Raw genomic sequence first — 20,284 nt, 5'->3', positions numbered from 1 at the left:
TCACAGGGTAGACACGGGGCTGTGACATCACAGGGCAGAGATAAGGGGGCTGTGACATCACAGGGCAGACACAGGGGCTGTGACATCACAGGGCAGAGATAAGGGGGCTGTGACATCACAGGGCAGAGATAAGGGGGCTGTGACATCACAGGGCAGAGATAAGGGGGCTGTGACATCACAGGACAGACACGGGGGCTGTGACATCACAGGGCAGACACGGGGGCTGTGACATCACAGGGCAGACACGGGGGCTGTGACATCACAGGGCAGACACGGGGCTGTGACATCACAGGGCAGACACGGGGGCTGTGACATCACAGGGCAGACACGGGGCTGTAACATCATTCGAAAGAGCGGCTCCAGGCCCGGGGCCGAGGACTGACCCCTCTCTGTGGTGGGACAGGGCCCAGGTCTGCAGGGGGCCAGGGTCCCACTCTCCCTCCACCTCCCGGGCCCTGACCTTGAGCGATGGGCACTATGCGACCTTGGCCAGGAGAACTGCAGCCACCAGCAGGCCTGTCATCAAGGGGGGGCAGCCGCCAGGCAGGGGGGCAGACCCTGTGGAGAGTTGGAGGCCCCGCATGAGGGACGCGGGGGCGTGTCACCACCCCAGCTCCTCCCGAAGCCGCCCACGAGCCCCCTGAATCACCTCTCGGCACCCCTTTGTTCCTCTCCCCAGCTTCCCCCTCATCTAGCCAATCCCCCCCCCCGCCTGTGGTCCAGCTCCCAGGTGACCTTTGCACTGGGACGGGTCAGGGGGGTTGGGGGTGGGAGCTGGCAGAGGGTGACTCCAGGAAGGAGCCTGGGCTCCCTGGGACCAGGGCCTGGAGGGCCTTCACCCCAAAAGGCCTGTCCCTGGGCCGACACCCCCTGGTCCTCCGTCTTGCATCTTGAACTCGCTCCTGCCCCCTGTTCCCCCTCCCATGCTGCCGAGGTGCGGAGGACGCTGTGGGGGGAATGCCAGGGGCAGGGAAGGCGGCGGCGCCCGCGTGGCTGGGGCACCTGTTCCGGGGCAGGCACCCCGCCTGCAGCCACTGGGGCCAACGGGGCAGGCGGAGGGCGGGGCCTCACCTGAGTGGGTTGTGGTCGATGGGGTGCTGGGGCCCCCGACGGCCTCGGACGTGAGCGTGGTCGATGGGGTGCTGGGGCCCCCGACGGCCTCGGACGTGAGCGTGGGCAGCAGGACGCTGGGGTCCCCGTCGTTGGCCTCGGGCACGATGCCCAGCAGCTTGCACAGGAGCTCGTACACGTGGACGCTCTCGAAGGGCTCCACCTCCAGGCCCCGCCGGAAGCTGGGGCCCACGGCCCGGAAGATGGTCTTCATGTCCAGCACCCCGTTGTCGAAGCCGTGCTCCCCGTTGTTGAACTGCACGTTCAGCCTCTGCGGGGGGAGGGGCCCTGAGTGCTCGTGGGACTCCCGGCCCTCCGCCCCCTCCGCCAGCCCCCCAGCCCCCAACACCCCCTGCAGCATGGGCAGAGGAGCCCCCAAGAGTTCGGACATGGGGGGGGGGTTCTGAGCCTTAAAAGATCAGTGGCCCAAAGCCGGCGCCTCTGCAAGGGCCCTGTGACATAAACGGGGCCCCAGCAAGCAGGCGGGGCTGCCCGGGCCGCACGGCTCCGCCAGCACTGCCCCCCCCCCCCCCCCCCGCCCGCATCTCGCTTCTCTGAGCACCGCCCTGGCCTCTCTGAGGGCGTTGGGCGCGGATCCACGCTCGGCCTGGTCCCTGTCACTCTTATGGCTGATCTCCCTACACGTTACCCTACATGCAGGTGTACACAAGCACACACATGTACACAAAACAGACACGCAAGCACGCGCACACACGCAGGTAAACACACGTGTATGCAAACACATACATGCATGCATACACATGTACAACACGTACATAGGCACTCATGCACACATAAGCACACAGTGCACCAGCACACGTGCACATGTGACACGACACAAACACATGCACGCCCATGCCCCTGCACGCACACCTGTTGCCGTGATGACGGCGTCCCTTTGGTGGCCGATGGGCCTCAGACTGGGGACTAGCTGGAAACGGGGGTGCTCTCCACAGGGCTGGGAAGAGACCCCCCCCCCGCCGTGCGCGCGGGCGCTCACCCCGTGAATGACGTAGCCCGGGTCGCTGTACATGAGCAGCGGCGTGACCCGGGGGTGGCCGGCGTAGCGGAAGGACTTGGGGAAGGCCTCCTTCTTGTACACGTGCAGCCGGGGGTGCGCGTCCCTGAGCGCCGCGTACACCTGCTCCAGCCGCCCCTCCTTGGGGAGCAGCATCCCGTTGGGGCCGTAGTCCAGCAGCTCGAACTCGACGTCCTTGAAGGTGAAGTTGGGGAACCGGTGGAGCTCCACCAGGTCGCCGGCCTTTTGCACGGTGCTCATGCCGTGGTCGGACGTGACCACGAGGTTGAGGCTGCGCTCCAGGCCGCTGCGCCGGATGCTGTCGCGCAGGTAGCCCACCGTCCGGTCCACCTGCCGCACCATGGCCTTCCTCTCCGGGGACTCGGGCCCGAACCTGTGGCCCGTGGAGTCGGGCTCCCCGAAGTAGAGCGTGACCAGGTCCAGGCCCTCCTGCGTGAGCCAGCGCATCACCGTGTCCACGTTGGCCCTCCACTCCGCCTCGTCCTTGTAGTTGTGCAGGGCGCCCTCCTTGCGGCTCAGCGTCACGGCCGTGCCTTGGTAGGTGACGTTGCCGCCGGGGAAGAAGAAGGAGCCGGCCTTCAGGCCCTGCGGGAAGGCAGCCGTGACACACAGCCCCGCCGGCTGCCCCTCGCGTCCCCCGCCCCTGGCACGGGGCGCCCCTGCCCGGCGTGCGTCTGCCCGCTCGCCTCTCCCCGCGCCTACTGCAGTCCAGCCTTGTCATCTTCTTTTTATTTAAATTGATTTGTTGTATATTGACTTTGTATCCTGCAACCCTGAACTTATTCTTTTTTTAAAAAGTATATATATTTTATTGATTTTTTACAGAGAGGAAGGGAGAGGGATAGAGAGTTAGAAACATCGATGGGAGAGAAACATTGATCAGCTGCCTCCTGCACATCCCCTACTGGGAATGTGCCCGCAACCAAGGTACATGCCCTGGACCGGAATCGAACCCGGGACCCTTCGGTCCGCAGGCCGAGGCTCTATCCACTGAGCCACACCGGTCAGGGCTGAACTTCTTTTAAAAAACGCATGTTTTTATTAATTTTTAGAGAGAACGAAAGGGAGAGGGATAGAGGTGGAAACATCAATGAGAGAAACATCATCGAATGGCACCTCCTGCACACTCCCCACAGGGGGTCGCGCCCATAACCCGGGCATGTGCCCTGACCAGGAATCCAGGAATCGAGCCAGCGACCTCCTGGTTCCTGGGTCGCCGCTCACCGCTGCGCCACGCCAGCCGGGCGCGCCGCCTCATTGTCTGAGAGGCCTCCTTATCGGTGGGCAGAGACTCTGGAGGCGGAGCAGGTGCGCGGTGGACTCCGCTCTCATGAGATAGCGACAGACCCTGTGCCCCGACAGGCGAGTCCTCGCTGCCAGGGGCCCGGGGCGCTCCGGAGGCTCAGGTGCCCGCCCGAGAGCCCTCCTTCCGGCCTGCGGCCCGTCCCCTCCCTGCCACGTTCACGCCCGGGAGTGTCGGCCCCTCCTCCGTGCCCCACTCTGTACTTCCAGCCTTCACCCTCTCGTCCGTCTGTCCGTCCTTCCGTCAACCACCTGCTGCTTTGTTGACACAGACCCACCTTCCCCCTGGCCGCCTCCCGCGCTGCCCCCCAGGCCAAGTTCTCAGCCTCGGGGCTGGGCCAGGGCGGGAGGGGGAGCGGGGCCGGGGCGTGGGGCCCGATGGCCATGGGGGGGCTCAGACTTGGGGGGTGCCCTCCACTGAACATCATTGACAAGGAGCTGCACCCCAGGGAGCCCCCCGGACATTTTGGGGCGATGGGACTCCTGGGCTGACACGACAGCTCCTCTTTTTTCCCTTCGCCCCTCGGATCTCGCTGCCCCGCCTGCGAGGGGTGCGGGCGGGGAAGGGGACAAAGCCGTTTTGTGGTCACACGCCTTTGGGTCGAGTGGGGTCCTTTCCCCGTGCGACCCCTCCCCAAATGCCACAGGGTCCACGGGGCGGCTTCCTGTCTGACTGGGAGGGTGCAGCGCCCCTCGGGGTCCCACACTGCGCGCCCCTCTGCGCCGGGGCCTGGGCCCCCGGGGGCCGCGGCGCGTGGGCATTACCTGCCTCTGGGCGGTGATCCAGATGGGCACGCTGCCGTTGTCCCACCAGCGCTGCACGCCCAGCGTGGCGTGGTAGGGCAGCTTGAGCTTGCTGCTGGTGTTGTAGAACATGTTGTGCACCACGCCGTGGTTCTCGATGTACTTGCCTGCGGGGAGGCGGAGGGAACGGGGCGGGGCTCCGTCACCACAGTCACGGTCACGGGCACACGCTCCGACCCGGTGGCCCAACTCACCCTGCCCCACCCCACGCCCCCGCAGGACCCAATGGGAGGCATCGCTTGCAGCCTCATCGGTTTTAGCAAAAGATCAGTGTGACCCTAGCCAGTGTGGCTCAGTGGATAGGGCGTCGGCCTGCAGACTGAAGGGTCCCGGGTTCGATTCCTGTCAAGGGCACATGCCGGGGTTTCGGGCTCGATCCCCAGTGGGGGGCGTGCAGGAGGCAGCCGATCAATGATTCTCTCTCATCATGGATGTTTCTCTCCCTCTCCCTTCCTCTCTGAAATCAATAATTAAAATAAAATAAAAAAGATTGGTTGCACCTGCGTGGCTCTCGGGAGGGGACTGATGACATAGATGGGGACCAGCCTTAGCAGAGAGCCAGGCCGGTGTCTGGATGAGCCGATGCGGGACCCTGAGGACCCTGTCAGTTCGTGTTGCGTGGGGAACGCACACGGGAGCTCGGGCCCGGGAGGCGGGCCGTGAGGGGCGTGCGCGGCTCTCCCTCGCACCCGGACACGTGAGGCGGGAAGGGGGCGGGCAGGGGGACAGCTGGTGCTGACGGTGTGAGCCGGGGGCTGTGGTCACAGAAACGCTGGCGTGAGGACGAGCCGTCTGCACGGAACAGTGTCCCCCAAAGTCGTGCCACCAGCGTCTCAGAGGCGATCCCGTTTGCACACGGGGTCACGGCAGATGCATGCGTTAGGTTCAGATGAAAGGGAGCCCCAGCTGGTGTGGCTCAGTGGCTAGAGCGTCGGCCTGCGGACCAACGGGTCCCGGGTTCGATTCCTGTCCAGGGCACGTACCTCGGTTGCAGGCTCCTCCCTGGCCTGGGCCCTGGTCAGGGCTCGTGCAGGAGGCAACCAATCGATGTGTTTCTCTCACATTGATGTTTCTCTCTCTTTCCCTCTCTCTTCCACTCTCCCTAAAAATCAATGGAAAAATACCCTTGTCCGTGTCCCGTGTCCCCTGCCTTGAGTGGGGATTTAAAATAAAAAAGAAAAGATGAAGCTGGCGCCCCAGACTCATCTCTGAGTCCCGGCCACACTCACCTCCTCCCGGAAGGCCTCCTGGGTTGCCCCCCGGGCTGTGGTCACCGTTGCCAGAGAGACCACTGCCGTGTTTGTTCACCGCCCGCCAATGCTGAGGCTGCTGGCCACGCTGTCTCCCCAGCGAGCGTCCCCTCCTGGCTCCCCTCCGTCCCAGCACGGTGCCCCTGGGGCAGGGCTGTGTGCATACCCTGCTCCCTGGTTGCTCAGCTCCCGCCGCCCCCAGGCCCCCCCGCAGGCGGCACTCACCGGTGACCAGGGTGAAGTGGCAGGGGCTGGTCATGGTGACGAAGGCGGGGGTCATGTAGCGCGCCTTCACGCCGTCCAGCGCCATGGCGTCCAGGTTGGGGGTGTCCACGTCCTGGTCATAGTCCCAGCGGAAGCCGTCGAAGGACACCAGGAGCAGCTTGTGCCGGGAGCCCTGCCGGGCGACGGGCCTCCCCGCCCCCGGAGCGAGGAGGGCGGCCAGGGCCACGGCCACGGCCAGGAGGGCGGCCGGGCGGCTCATGGCGGGTTGTCTGCTGCGCCGGTGCCGGGCGTGCTCCTGCCGCGGACGGAGCAGAGCAAAGTCCCAGGGTCACGGCGTCTGATCCGTGTGCCTTTGAGAACGAGACTGCTCTCCGTGGCCCGTGGCCCGTGGCCCCTGCCTTTATTGCCCACGCTCCTCCCCCCGTGGGCGTGTGTCCTCACGGGAGGGGCGGGGGCCAGGCCCGCAGGATCAGAGAGCAGAGGGGCCCCTCCACGGGTGGCCTGGCCCCCACCCGCTCTCTCCCGGGCCCTGCTCACTCTGAGCTACAGCCTGGAATTCGGGGAGGCCTGTGGGGTATGTGGGCCTCGGGCCTGCCTGGGCCAGCGCCAGGCGGAGCGGGGAGCTTCCCAGGGTCAGGGGGCCGAGGGCCACGGGGAGCCCAGCCTGGGGAGGGCCTCCTCCCCTCGCTGCTGCCCGGGTGAGGGGTGTCCTGGGACGGGGCGGGCGGAGCCACCCTGTGGATCCTCAGGGAGGCGCGGGCATGGGCAGCCTCGTCAGCCAGGTGGTCAGAAGAGGGGTTCCCTTGTCACCTGTGCTCATGGGTGGGGGGGGGGGGAGGAGCCCTGGTCGGGGCACAGTTCAGCGACTATCTCGTCTCTGTCCCTCTGTCTTTATCTCTCTCTATCTTTCTCTCTCTCTATCTCTGTCTCTCTCTCTCTCTATCTTTATGTCCCTTCTCTCCCTATCTTTCCATCTCTGTCTCTCTCTCCCTACCAACCTTTTTTTTTTTTTTTTTAATGCCCTTGACTGGAATCAAACCTGGGACCCTTTGGTCCGCAGGCTGATGCTCTATTCACTGAGCCACACCAGCGAGGACTTACCGCCCTTTTTAAAAATTGAATTTATTGGGGTGACACTGGTTACTCACCCCCTCCCGACCTGACGGAGCTGCTCTGAGTTCTGGGGGCCCCGCCGTGAGGGAGGCAGGCGTGCTCCTGACTCCGTCCACCTGGGGGGACACAGTGGAAGGAGGACATGAGCAGGACAGGAAGCAGGAGACCAGATGGGGTGTCCGCGGGCAGCACCCGGAGGGCGGTGGGCAGGGCCTCCTGGAGGGTGATGGCGGAGGCCGCGGGTCCGGCGGGGCCGAGGCCACGTGTGCAATCCGCGTCCGTAGCCCCGGAGCGGGTCAGCAGGCCCCGGCGCCCGGGCAGGGGAGGAGGAGGGCGGGAGGCGGGAAGGGGAGCTGGGTGCTGGGCGGCGGGTTGGTGTGCCGTCCTCAGGCCGTGGCCGTGGCCGTGGCCGTGGCTCAGACACAGTGGTGCCGTGGGAGCAAAGGGAAGGGAGCAACTCGGGGGACGTCCAGTTCCCCCCGAGGGAGGCTGGGGTGACGGGGTCAGAGGGGGGTCACGGGAGGAGCAGGGCCATGGACGAGGGGCAGGAGGGGCGCGCTCGGGCTGAAGCCGGGAGGCAGGCCACAGGGGAGCCTGGATTTTATGCGAATACAATCTAATACCTAATATAAAATGTAACGTAAAATCCACCATCTTCACAAGAAGATGGCCACCAATGGGAAAGACTACATTTCCCAGCATTCTCTGCAGCGAGGCTTGGCCGATGGGACCAAAAAAAAAAAGGACGTGCCCCCCTGGGCCTCTGCCTCACCCCAGGTTTGCTGCACCTCTTTCGGATTCTCGCTCCCCCTGGTGCCCTGAGCTGAGGCCGCCCCGAGCCAGCGAAGATGGGGGCGCTGCCTGGGGCGGGACCGCACTCTCAGCAGGACCCGACCCAAGGCGATGTGGCGGTGGCTGCTGGTGCAGGCGGTGGCTGACCTGCTGGCAGGAGGGCACGGGCATGAGTGAGGGGCTGCCCCACGTCACCGGGCGAGGCCGGGCTGGGCACCCACCTGGGTGGTCTTTTTGGAAAGATACGTTTTTGTTGATGTCAGAGAGGCAGGGAGAGGGGGAGGGAGAGAAGCATCAGTGACGAGAGAGAGCCATCGATCGGCTGCCTCCTGCACGCCCCCACTGGGGATGGAGCCCGCACCCAGGCCTGTGCCCTGACCGGGAATCGAACCGTGACCTCCTGGTTCCTAGGTCCACGCTCAGCCCCTGAGCCACGTGGGCCGGGCTGGTCCCGCAGAGGTGGGTGGCGTGAAGCCTGGAGACAGGGCCGATGGGGTCCCTGAGGGCAGGTAGGTTTGCCACGTACACAGGTGCAGTGCGCCCCGTGCCGTGGAGCCACGCGGGGGGCCGGGCCGGGAAGACCCAGCTGCCCGGCTCTGGGCCCGGGCTCCGCTGGGCAGCGGCACGTGCGGGCTGGTCCCTGAGGCCCGCGCGGGTCCCTGCCCCCTGTTCTCCTCCCCAATCTGGTGCCAACGGACCGCCGCACAGCGCCCGGCGCACAGGAGGCGTGTCGTGGCCTCGGATGCGTGAAGGAAGGAACGCGGGGGGGATGACAGGTCCCACCCAGGGCCACGCCCCGACGGACCCTGCTTGTCCTCAGCCCGAGCAGCAGTGCGTCCTCTGAACAGGACGCGCTCGGGCCGGCCGGCCACTGCGCGGCCCTGGGCGGGTGGGGAAGCGGCGGGCTGGGGGTCTCCAGCCTGGGAGAGATTAGGCCCCCCCCCCCCCCCCCCGCCCCGGAGGCCGGGACCGCCTGCTGTCCCGAAGGCTGGGGCCCGACCCGACCTTTGCCGGCAGGTTTATCAGCACGAAGGTCCCTGTATCAGCGCCCGGACTTTCATCACTGCCCAGGGGCTTTATCTCAGCCGCCGCCTCGCCCGCCTCGGCTGAGTGAGGATTAATATCTTAACAGGATTATGTGCTGTCACAGTGCTCCCTGGGGACTGGGGCACTCCCCCCCCCCCCAGCCTGTCCCCACCCTCAGCCTCTCCCCCTCACAGCCTCTCCCCTCCCTCAGCCTCTCCCCTCCCTCAGCCTGGGGGGTGCAGGGAGGTGGGGTTCTCTGGCTGGGCCACCTTTTCCAGACTCTGGGGTGGGGTGGGGGGGCTGGGGTTCTGGGGGGGTTGGTTTGTCTCAAAAAGCAGGTGTGTCCTGCAGGTGGGGGGGGCGGCCTGGCAGCGAGGTCCCCATGGACACTGCACACTGTGTCCTGGGTCAGCAGCTGGACTGCCTGTGGGGAGGACGGGGGAGGGGGGAGGGAACCAGTGAGAGAGAGAGAGGGGGGGGATGGGGGAGGGGAGACAGGGAGGGAGAGATGGGGGAGGGAGAGAGGGAGAGAGAACAGAGAGCCTGCTTTCGGCCGCCCCCTTGGCCCAGCCCCCCAGCCCCTGAGCGACGCGGCCTCTCAATCTCCCAGCGTCACACCTTGACCTTTCACCTCAAAAAAGATTTCAGTTTGCACCAAAGTTTTTTATTTTTAATGTATTTTTATTGATGTCAGAGAGGAACGGAGAGTGAGAGAGAGAGAGAAACATCAATGATGAGAGAGAATCACAGATCGGCTGCCTCCTGCACGCCCCCCACTGGGGATGGAGCCCACAACCTGGGCCTGTGCCCTGACCAGGGATCGAACCCTGACCTCCTGGTTCAGAGGTCGACGCTCAACCGCTGAGCCGCGCCGGCTGGGCCCGAACCACAGTTTTAGAACGCGAGCTGGCCCTGCCCTCTCTGCCTTCACTTGGAAGCTGGGGTTCTGTGCTCCCACCCACGGGAGGGCCCCTCTGTGCAGGGCCCGCCTCTCGGAGCCGCTGGCCCCAGGAGACAGGCAGGGCCGCGGAGGGGGCGGGGCCGCAGTGTCCATGCCTGCTGCCACCCCCTCTGCACGTCGGGCCCCCGCGGACCCCGGGCCCCCACCCAGCGAATCCCTCAGGTCCCCTCCGCCTGCGCCACCGTGGTCCCCCGTTCCCGGGGCTGCAGCTGGCCGGTGTGCCGGGGGCGCGGACTCAGGCCTGGGCCTTCCGGGAGTTTCTCCTGCGTGCGTGGCTGTCAGTGTTTCTCCCGTGGCCCCAGCCGCGGAGCTCTGACGGGCAGGGGAGGGGGCCGAGCCCGGGCCTTGCCAGCTCGGGGGTGGGGTGGGGGTCACGGCTCTAGGAGGTTCGAAGGTGGGGTGGGTGGGTGCTGACTGTGCCAGGTGCCAGGTGACATCTGTGTATCTGTTTATGGGGCTGTTACCCCGGTCCCCCCCCCCGCCCCCCGGGGCTGGAGGACAGCTAGCCAGGACGGTCTGTTTACAGCCACTTGATAGTGAGGCCATCGAGGCCGATAAGGGCCTACCTTTGGCCACGATGGGCAGATAAGGGCGGCCAGGATGTCCCTGCCAGGCCCGCTCCTCCTGCTCATCACCCCGTCCAGCCCCGGGGCGCGGGCGGCCTGCAGGGCAGGTCCTGGGCAGGTGTCACCTGCAGGTGGCCCCGGTCACCCGCACCGGCCCTGCACCGGCACAGCGTGTGGGCGTGTGGGGCGGAGCTGGGGCTGCACTTGCCGGCCACCGGGACCCGCGGGTCTGACGGGCACTGGGGAGCAAGAGCGTGGGGCCCTCCTCGTGCTCCGGTCCCCGGGACCCCCACGAGGAGTTGTGTCCACTCAGCTCAGCCGCCTGGACCGGCCACCGCGGCCCCGCGGGTCAGCGTGCGCCCCGAGACCCTCCTGTCGCGGCCGCACTTCCCGGGCACCTGCGTGTGACGGCCGACGGCACACGAGCTGCCGTCTAAAGGACCGGATGCGGCAGAAACCTGTCACGCCACCCCTCCCATGGAGCCGGGGCCCAGGATCTGGGGGGTTGGGGGTCTGGGGGGATGCTGAGGGCTGCGCAGGGCACTCAGACCGGCACCCACCTGGCCCTGGAGAGAGAGGGGTCGTGCCACCAGGGATGGGCCTTCGGGGCCGGAGAAAGCGCTCTGTGACCGGGAGGTGCCGCGAGCACAGGCGCTGGCGTCCGGGATCAGAGGAAGCCAGGCCGCCCCGGCCCCGTCCGGAGCCCCGTGGGGCCGTTCCTGCAGGGCCGTCGCCGGCCAGGCTGCCACTCGCTCCCTGCTGCCCGCTTCCTTGGGCGTCGCTCTGTCCCCCGGTTCCTGGAAGTGGAGGCCAAGGCCGGGCTGCGTTGGGCTGGTCTTTGGCGGAAGCTTCGTGGGCGGGGCTGCCCACAGGCCCCCCTCATTCCCCGGGGGCTTCGCTGGTCAGTGAGCCCCGGTGGGCTCAGCCCGGCGTTTGCAGCGTCGATGTTTGTAACGCCAGAGCCTCCCCCCTCCCCCCCACTGAGAGAAGGACCGGGAGCACGAGAGCCGGTGGGTGGCTCCTCCGCCCCATCCGTCCCCCATCCGTCCGTCTGTCCCCCGTCCGTCCCCATACGTCCCCATCTGTCCCCCGTCCATCCCCCGTCCGTCCCCCATCCGTCCGTCCGTCCCCCATCCGTCCGTCTGTCCCCCGTCCGTCCCCCGTCCGTCCTCCGTGCAGCTAGAATTCCGTGGAAGAAAACCCGCCTTGTTGCTCGAGTGAGTGGGGACCCTGACGGGCCGTCCAGAAAGGGAATAGAGTCGGGGCCCTAATGACTGGGTGGGGTTCCCCGGCGGCTTGGTCCTCTCTTCTCTCTCAGTGTATTCACCTGCTGTTACGCACCCCGTGTCTCAGCCAGGGGCACCCTCGGCTCCTTTCTGGGTGTGGTCGTTGGCCAGGGCCTCCTGATTCCCCTCACCCACCATCCTGGATGGGGGGGGGGAGAGGCTCTTTTCTGGGGGTGACTTTCCTGCCCGGATTGGGCCCCTCACAGCCAGCCGTCTCAGCAGAGCCTGGTGAGGGGCGGGCGGGGTGCAGACCACACCGCTGGGAACCGGGAAGGAAGCCAGGCTGAGCGTCGACCTCTGACCCAGGAGGTCACGGTGCGATTCCCGGTCAGGGCACAGGCCCGGTCCCCAGTGGGGGGCGTGCGGGAGGCAGCGGATCCCTGATTCTCGCTCATCATTGGTGTTTCTATCGCTCCCTCCCCTTCCTCGCTGGGATGGGAAGGGAAACCAGGCCTGGCCTGTGGTCTCCCACATGCCCACCAGGTGGCGCTGTCCAGCCACAGATGCAGCGGCTTTGGGCTCAGCGGCCGCTGGGGCTGGGGTGGCGGAGGGGGGCTCGGTGCCATCCCCAACGCCCGCAAGCTCGTGCCCGCGCCAGCGCCAGCTAAAGCCCAAGTCCCCCCGACCCGCCGACCTGGGACAGGCCCTGGGCTCTGTCCACCCGGCGCTCCTGCAAGAAGACAGACGTTTGCTGGGAGCCTGCGCCCTCCCTGACCTCAGTGTGGGCCCAAGGCTGGGGCGACAGTGGGTGTCACTGGAGTGGGGGGCCGAGTTGGTGGGGGTGCTGGGCATTCGAGGCTCTGGGCCCTGCTCCTGCCCGGGGTGCATGGAGGGGAGGGGACCCCAGGCTCAGCAGGAGGGCACCCTCTCTTCCTGGGGGTCCGGAGGAGGGTCCTTCTGCGTGGGGGCGGGCAAGGCTCTGATTGGCGGCTTGCTGGGGGCCTCCTGTCCTCTGGCCGCCTGGGCACCCTCTTTGTTGGGTGCCGTCCTGGGGGCTCAGAGCAGGTGGAGGGGGGGGCCTGTGGGACCAGGCCGGCCGGCAGGCAGCCTCCAGTGGGTTCCTGAGGGTGGAGGGCGCCTCCTCCCTGTGCCCTCAGCACCTCTCACGGGTAGGACCCCGCCCTGACTTTTCGGCTCTGGGGGGCGATCTTGCTGTGTAGAAGGGGGGGGGCAGGGAGGAGAGGTGGGGGGTGTTTCCATAAGTGAGGGGGGGCCTGAGGCAGAGCAGGGGCTGGGGCCCCCCGACACCCCAGCTGCCATGCAGGGCTCAGCCATCTCCCGAGGGCCCTCTGCCTTGTGCCCGAGGTGGGCTCCCCAAGGCAGGCCGGGCCCCTCAGCACCAGTTCCACTGAGCAAGTGGCAGGGGGACTTGGGGTGCGGCTCAGACGCCTGGACCCGGCTGCTGGGCCCCGAGGCAGAGCGGGGCTCCAGGTGTCCTGCTCCCTCCCCAGCCACCTGGGCCCAGGTGGGAGGGGAGGACAGCTCTCTCCTCTCAGCCCTGGGCCCCTGTTGGGGGGGCAGACCAGCATCCGGGACCCCAGGGGCTGCCGGCCGGGAGGAGGAGCTGGGTCCCAGCAGGGCCCGTCCAGCCGGGCTGCCCGACAAGGGGGGACCCTCCCCCCTGCCCGTCTCCCCCTGCCCGTCTCCCTCCCAGGCCTCCTCCCTCTGCTCTCCCTGCAAGTGGAGGTGCTCCGTCCAGGCTCCTGCCCCTTCCCGGCAGGGGTGCCAGATGGGGCCGGCCGGAGGCAGCAGGCCTGGCTCTGGCTGGCACCCCACCCCTTCCCAGGGCCCTGGCGGAGCTGGGAGGAGGGCCAGGCCTGTGGCAGATGGTGGCCCGAGGAGGGGCTGCCCGGGCAGACGGCTGACTGTCAGGACAGATGGCGGCCGCGCGGGCGTCCGGAGCGGCCCCATCTGCTCCCCGCCCTGGGGGCCTTCTCTCCTCCACCTGGGGCTGCACTGGGATGAGGCGAGGGGTGGCGTGGGCCCGGGCCTGCTCCTGTCCTGCGGGGCCTCTGGCCCGGGGCTCGGGGCCTGGCCCAGCCTGTGCGTGGCCCACACTCACGGAGCTGGAGGGGTCCCCAAGTCCCAGGTGCCCGGGCAGGGCGTGTGCACCCCAGGGACAGAGCCCACCAGCAGAGGGGGCGACAGGGAGTCCCCGGGGACAGGCGGCATGAGTGGGTGCCAAAGGCCAAACTTGGGGCACGTGCGTTGGGGCCGGTTAACCAAGACCTTCACGTCCCTCCTCCTGCCCCTCGGAGCTGACAGGCACTTTCACGGTCACTTTCTGGGGTTTTTGACCTTCACCCGAGGGTAACCTCCCCTGGTTCTTAGAGAGAGCGGAAGGGAGCGGGAGAGAGAGAGAAACATTGATGTGAGAGAGACACATCCATTGGCTGCCTCCCGCATGCACCCTGACCGGGCTGGCATCGAGCCTGCAATGTGCCCTTGACTGGAATCGAACCCGGGACCCTTCAGTCCCTGGGCCGACGCTCTATCCACTGAGCCACACCGGCAGGGGCCACAGGTTCGCTTGCAGCGCTGTGTGCTGAGCTGGGCCCAGGGCAGACCCTCGCGCCCAGGGAGGCCGGGTCCTGTGCTGGGAGCGGCGCGGCGAATGGCGCTCTGTGTGCAGAAGGAAGCGGAACCTGCCCAGGCCATGTCCCCGGGGACTTGATGGCCCTCGGCCCAAAGGGACAGCTTCCTGCTGGAAGCCACCGCCTGGAGGGAGGGAGGGAGGAATCGCACCCCTCCCGCCTCCTCCCCAGACTCATCATCAGACAATTAGCAGCTGATCGATGTTCAGTTAGACCCGCCGCTCATCACAGGAAGTGCCTGGCGCCTGGGGAAGCCACGGGGCTGCAGGTCCCATTTCCTGGGCGTGGCCGTGGCCCCAGCCGGAGCCTGCCTTCCCGGCACTGTCTTTCCTTCTCCCACTTTGGCTCGGCGAGGGGAGAGGGGGTGCAGAGCGGGAGATATTTCTCTGGGCATCCTGGCTTCTGGCCTGCCCCCCAAACTCCCACCCGCTTCTCGGGAGCTCCCTGCATGGTTCTGGCACCATGTCCCAAACTTAACCTGCGTCTCCTCTGAGGACCCTCGATGGGCGCCTACACGCTGACACTGAGCCCGACGCCCACCCTGTTAGCCTGAGCTGCGGGGTTCAGTGGTTCCCAAGCACGTTTGAATCCCAAAGAGCCGCTCGGAAATGTTCCAACAGAAGGACAGACACATGGAGCGGCGAGCAGCGCGGAGCCCAGAGCGGGCCCAGCGTGGGCGTGTGATGTGGGCGGGCGGGCACCGTGGAGGACGGCCCGGCGGGGGGAGGGGGTGTCTTTGCTCAGGTGGTGCTGGCCGCCTGGATGGCCATAGGAGGACGCGGGCAGCCGACCCCTTCCTCACGCCACCACGAACATCGGCCCCTGCAGCCGCGGTGTGGGAGGACGCCGGAGGGTCTTCGTGAGACGGGAGCAGGGGCCACGGAGGAGGCAGTGGCCACGCGGCCGTGGGAAAGGAAGAGCCTTGCTCATCACGGCACCAGGAGGAGAGCCAGCCAGTGTGGCTCAGTGGTTGAGTGTCGGCCTATGAACCAGGAGGTCACTGTTAGATTCAGGCTGGATCCCCAGTGGGGGGCGTGCAGGAGGCAGCTGATCCATGATTCTCGCCATCATTGATGTTTCTCTCCCTCTCCCTCTCCCTTCCTCTCTGAAAAATATATATATATATAGTAGAGGCCCTGTGCATGAAATTTGTGCATGGGTGTGGGGGGTCCCCTCAGCCCAGCCTGCACCCTCTCCAATCTGGGACATCCCTCTCATTGCCCCCCCTGCCAGCCTAATCACCCCTAACTGCCCCCCCCGCCAGCCTGGTTGCCTCTTACTGCCCCCCCTGCCGGCCTGGTCACCCCCAACTGCCCTCCCTGCTGGCCTGGTCACCCCACACAGCCTACTGTTCAGTCGTTTGGTCGTCTCTCACTAACCCTCCTGCCAGTCTGGTCGTAGGCAGCCATCTTGTGTGGATGTGATGGTCAATTTGCATATTACCTCTTTATTATACAGGATTAAAAAAAGCAGAGTCAGATAGTGATGGTGGGGGGGGGGGCGGTGTGTTTGGAAAGAATTACTCCTCTTGCAGAGGTGAAGGCTCCCCCTGGCCGTCCTGGGCGTTAGCTCCAGGCATCCCCGACTCTGGCCGTGGCTTTGCTGTCGGCTCCTCCCGCTTTCCTCACAGACGTGGCTGCGTGGAGACGGGGAAGGGACGGGGCCTGGTGACCCCTGCAAGGGACTGTCCCCTCCGGGGGGGTGGTCATTCCTGAGAGCGATGGCCACGGCCGCGTTAGACTTCCTCAGGCGGACACTGAGTGGGAGGGGCACGGACCAGGCCGCCTGTTTAACCAGCGTTTGCCGAAGGCGTCGATGGCCGGCCGGTTCTCGTCTCTGTGGTTTCTGGGCGCCCTCTGTGCATTGGCCCCGCCTTTTCTGCCTCCCCTGTGGTTGCTCTCTGGGTTACGGGTCCGTGTTAATTCACAAAATAGCTTTGCAGCCTTACCTGTTGTACTTACATATGCACCAGGGGCCCAGTGCACCAATTGAGAGGAACTGTGGGCCGCGAGGCTGCAGTGGGCACAGGGGTGGTCTCGGCCCATCCTCCACGCCCCCACTCGGCCCCTCCCGCCGCAGCCCCTGGTCCCCGCTCTGCCGGCAGCCCGGCTCCCGCCTCCGCTGCTCCCATGTGCTGACGGTGCCCGCCCACTGGTGGTGGAGAGCGATTGGGGCCGGCACCAGCAGCACGTGTGAGCGGGGCCGGCTCCGTCAGTGGGTGCAAGTGGCAGCTGCTGCCCCGATCGCCCCTCAGGAGCAGGGGGAGGTGGAGAAGCCCTCAGGGGCGATCGGGGCCGGCAGCCACAGCTCACACCTGCTGATGGTGCCAAGCGATCTGGACCGTCGCCCAGGTGTCAGCTGTCAGCAGCGGGTGCGAGCGGTGGCTCCAGCACTGGCTGCGGGTGCGAGCGGTGCCGGTGCCGGCAGCAGATGCAAGCACCAGGCGAGACCGTGGTACACAGGAGCAAAGAATTTTCAGTAACCGCCAGAGGCTCACCCCGATGACAGTGACTGGCGCCCCACCTTGGTCTGGCGCCCCCACTCACATGCTCCACCATCCCACTGCGCCCACCGCCCGCCATGTTCTGCGCACGCCCCCTGGTGGTCAGCACACGTCATAGCAACCGGTTGTTCAGTTGTTCCGGTTGTTCCGCTGTTCGGTCTAGATGCATAATAGCCTTTTATTATATAGGATATTCTGTGTTAATCTTCACCAGAGGAAACTTTCCCATCGGTTTTAGAGAGAGTGGAGGGGAGAGGAGAGACACATTGGTGTGAGAGAGACCCATCCATCAGTTGGCTCCTGCAGGGCCAGGGATCGAGCCTGCAACCTGGGTACGTGCCCTTGGCCAGAAGCAAACCCAGGACCCTGCAGCCCGCAGGCTGACGCTCTATCCACTGAGCCAAACCAGCCGGGAGCATGTTTATGTCCCAAGGGGGATGACAGAGGGTGTGCCCTACAGCACGTGCGCGCAAAAGACACCCCCACGTGTCCGTCCACTCCACGTGCGGACACGCGTCAGCCACGTCGGGAGATAAAACCCCCGGTGTGAGTCGCGGCTACATTTTGATGACGGGATTAGGAAGGTTTTTTAGAATTTTTGTCTCGGTTTGAAAAATCGGCGCTTTCTACTTTTTCCGCTACAATAAGCTCTATGACATTAACATGAAAGACCGGAGCGGGAGAGATAATTAAATCACCGCGGAAACCAGAGGTGTGGGTTTCTCATCTCTTTCAAAGCCGGTTTTCTATGAAAAAGGGAGGCTCGCTCGTGGCAAAAACATTAAAACCGTGAAGAAAAGTTCGAAAGTGGGAACTAAGAGCTCGCGGCCGACACCCCACCTCTAGCGCTCCGTCCCCACAGCCCGGGGCGCGGCAGGCTCATTTCCCCAGAAAACGTCTTACGTAGAAAACACCGTTTCCCCTCCGCGAGTGGGATCTGATGTTCTGGAACCTTCCTCTTTGGTGACACTATTCCTGGGACATGGCGACCTATGAACACAAGCAGATCTCCCTCGTTTAACAAGGTGGTGGCCTGCCCGGCGTGGCTCAGCGGTTGAGCGTCGTCCCAGGCCCCAGGGGGGCGCTGGTTCGATTCCGGTCAGGGCACAGGCCCGGGTTGCGGGCTCGATCCCCAGTGGGGGGCGTGCAGGAGGCGGCCGATGGAGGTTTCTCGTCAGTGATGTTTCTCTCTCTCTCTTTAAAATAAATAAAAACGTATTATAAATAAATAAAAGTGTAAAGGAAGGTTGTTGACGATGCCATCATATGGGTGTCCCATAATTTATTTCCTAGGGAAACCCACGTGTATTTCCTGCCACAGTAACATCATTGCCTTAGTGTATTGTTCGCACATGTTGGCTGGCTTAGAGGGTAAGCCAGTCGGATAGGGTCCTGGAAGTGGGATTGCTCGATCAAAGGCACGTGGGTCAAAAATCAATACATATCGTCAGACAGCCCTCCCCAAAGGGTTACCGATTTATCCCCACCCGCTGCCGTGAGGGTGTCTGCTCACTCACTCCTCGTCAGCACCGAGCACTTGAAGTGTTTCGTGGCCTCTTGTCAGTTGGATTTTTAAAGTTCCGAGTGAGGCGGAGCATGTCCCCGCCCGTGTTTAATGGCCGTTTCTATTTTCCAGTGAACGTGTGTCCTTTATGATTAATTTGCCACCGCTTTTTATTTATGAAGGATCAATCTTTAGTTATACACGCTACAAACCTCTTTCTCACTGTGTAATTTCTCTTTTAACATTGATAGTATTTATTTTTCTATAGAGAAATTGTTTTTTTTTTTAGTAAAAAATATTTTCCTGTTTTGGCTTCTAAGTTTTATGTGGTATTTAGTCCTTCTCCATCCAGGGATTAAAATATAACTCAATGTGTCGTCCTCTAGGGAAAGTGACTTTTGGTTTCCCTAGCTCTCACCTGGGTGTGCCCTCACCTGGGTGTGCCCTCACCTGGGTGTGCCCTCACCTGGGTGAATGGGTGTGCCCTCACCTGGGTGTGCACTCACCTGGGTGAATGGGTGTGCCCTCACCTGGGTGTGCCCTCACCTGGGTGAATGGGTGTGCCCTCACCTGGGTGAATGGGTGTGCCCTCACCTGGGTGTGCCCTCACCTGGGTGTATTCTCACCTGGGTGTGCCCTCACCTGGGTGAATGGGTGTGCCCTCACTTGGGTGTGCCCTCACCTGGGTGTATTCTCACCTGGGTGTGCCCTCACCTGGGTGTATTCTCACCTGGGTGTGCCCTCACCTGGGTGTGCCCTCACCTGGGTGAATGGGTGTGCCCTCACCTGGGTGTGCCCTCACCTGGGTGTGCCCTCACCTGGGTGAATGGGTGTGCCCTCACCTGGGCCCCTGCCTACCAGGCCCCGGGCGCCCAGGACTCCTGCAGAGCCGCACTCTCCAGCCTCCAAAGGGGCAGCGCATTCGGGTTGCCACGTGGCCCTCGTGCCAGCCTGCGTGCAGGCCGCCTCGGGAATGCGGGAAGCCCTCCGGGACCCTCCAACCCCGGGCCACGCCCCGGGCTCTGGGCCTGTCGCGTCCCCGCCTCACACCTCAGGCCGGAATTACAGAGGCGAGGACTGTGCAGTCGGGGAACCCTAGGGCCACCGACGCCAGTTCCGTTTTCTGGGTGAGGAAGTCGGGCCGCGCAGTCGGTGAAGGGCAGTCGGGAGGCCTGGACGCCAGGCCCCTGCCCCCAGGGCTGGCCCCTCGCAGCTCACGTCCCCTCTGAGCCCGTTTCCCAGGTGGCTCCCCGAGGACGGTCTGGACCTGCTGCTCCTGGTCACCCGACTGATTAGACGGAGCTGAGCACACAGTGGGTGCTTTATGAACCCCTGTGGAGGGTCATTGGCATTGCAGGCTGGCACTGCGTCCAGAAGATCCGCTTTGGATGTGGGTTTGCGTCTGCCTCGGGGAACCGCTGGGACAGGCCTCCAGGCCCCCTGGCATGGGAGCCAGGGGTTCGGGGTGGGGGTGGGTTCGCGCTGGGACTGGCTCGTGAGGACCTGCAGGGAGGGGAGGGGCGTTCGCAGCTGTGCTCGGAGGCGCCCGTGCAGGTGGGCAGGGCTGACCCATGTCAAGGGCAGCATCCGGGAAATCACCACAGGCTCCGGGCTGTGCCGGGCTCCGGCTCCTCCCCGCCCCCGACGGGACGCCCGGCCCAGCGTGTGTGCGGATCCCCCAGTGCGACCCCGGATGGCAGAGAGCCATCGGCGCCGAGCCCAGGCCGCCATGCTTCACGTATTAAATCTGTTCAGAATATTAAACAATCCCCTCCAGCGATCCCGGTAAATTTAATTAGCGCTGGGCCTCCCGACGGACTGCGCTGCCGTTCGGAGATGTGTGCGAGGGAGGAGGCCCGGGCCGGCGGGGTCCCTGCTCCCACTCGGCGCTCCGCCTCCCGCCAGCGCTTACGCTGGGGTCCCAGAGGGATGGGGCCCCTCCGGCCCTCATGGCCGTGCCCTCCGGGGTCGCCGGCCCTGACCCTGCGCCGGCCCTGCCGGTTGGTGCGGGCAGCAACGCTGGCCTCCCGCCTTGTTCTTTTTAAAAATGTGTTTTTATTGATTTCGGAGAAGAGGGGGAGGGCGGGAGAGATAGAAACGTCCACGGTGAGAGAATCATGGCTCGGCCGCCTCCTGCACGCCCCCTCCTAGGATAAGCCGGCCTCCAGGCATGTGCCCTTGACCGAAATCGAACCCAGGACCCTTCAGT

At 65.1% G+C, this 20,284-nt stretch overlaps 1 protein-coding gene across 1 annotated transcript; it reads right to left on the bottom strand.

Annotated features, from left to right (window-relative positions):
• Nucleotides 1-475: 475 nt before the first annotated feature.
• Nucleotides 476-5,989, bottom strand: ENPP7 (ectonucleotide pyrophosphatase/phosphodiesterase 7). Its single transcript, XM_054709871.1, has 5 exons — nt 5,731-5,989; nt 4,217-4,362; nt 2,111-2,734; nt 1,072-1,381; nt 476-558 (listed from the first exon to the last, which is right to left on the bottom strand). Exons 1-5 carry the CDS (start codon nt 5,987-5,989, stop codon nt 476-478), a joined length of 1,422 nt encoding a protein of 473 aa, XP_054565846.1.
• Between the last annotated feature and the right edge of the window lie 14,295 nt (nt 5,990-20,284).

Source organism: Eptesicus fuscus, chromosome 20, assembly GCF_027574615.1.
Source record: "Eptesicus fuscus isolate TK198812 chromosome 20, DD_ASM_mEF_20220401, whole genome shotgun sequence".
In the NCBI taxonomy this organism is placed as follows: domain Eukaryota; kingdom Metazoa; phylum Chordata; class Mammalia; order Chiroptera; family Vespertilionidae; genus Eptesicus; species Eptesicus fuscus.
This window is presented reverse-complemented; position numbering and strand designations above follow the sequence as displayed.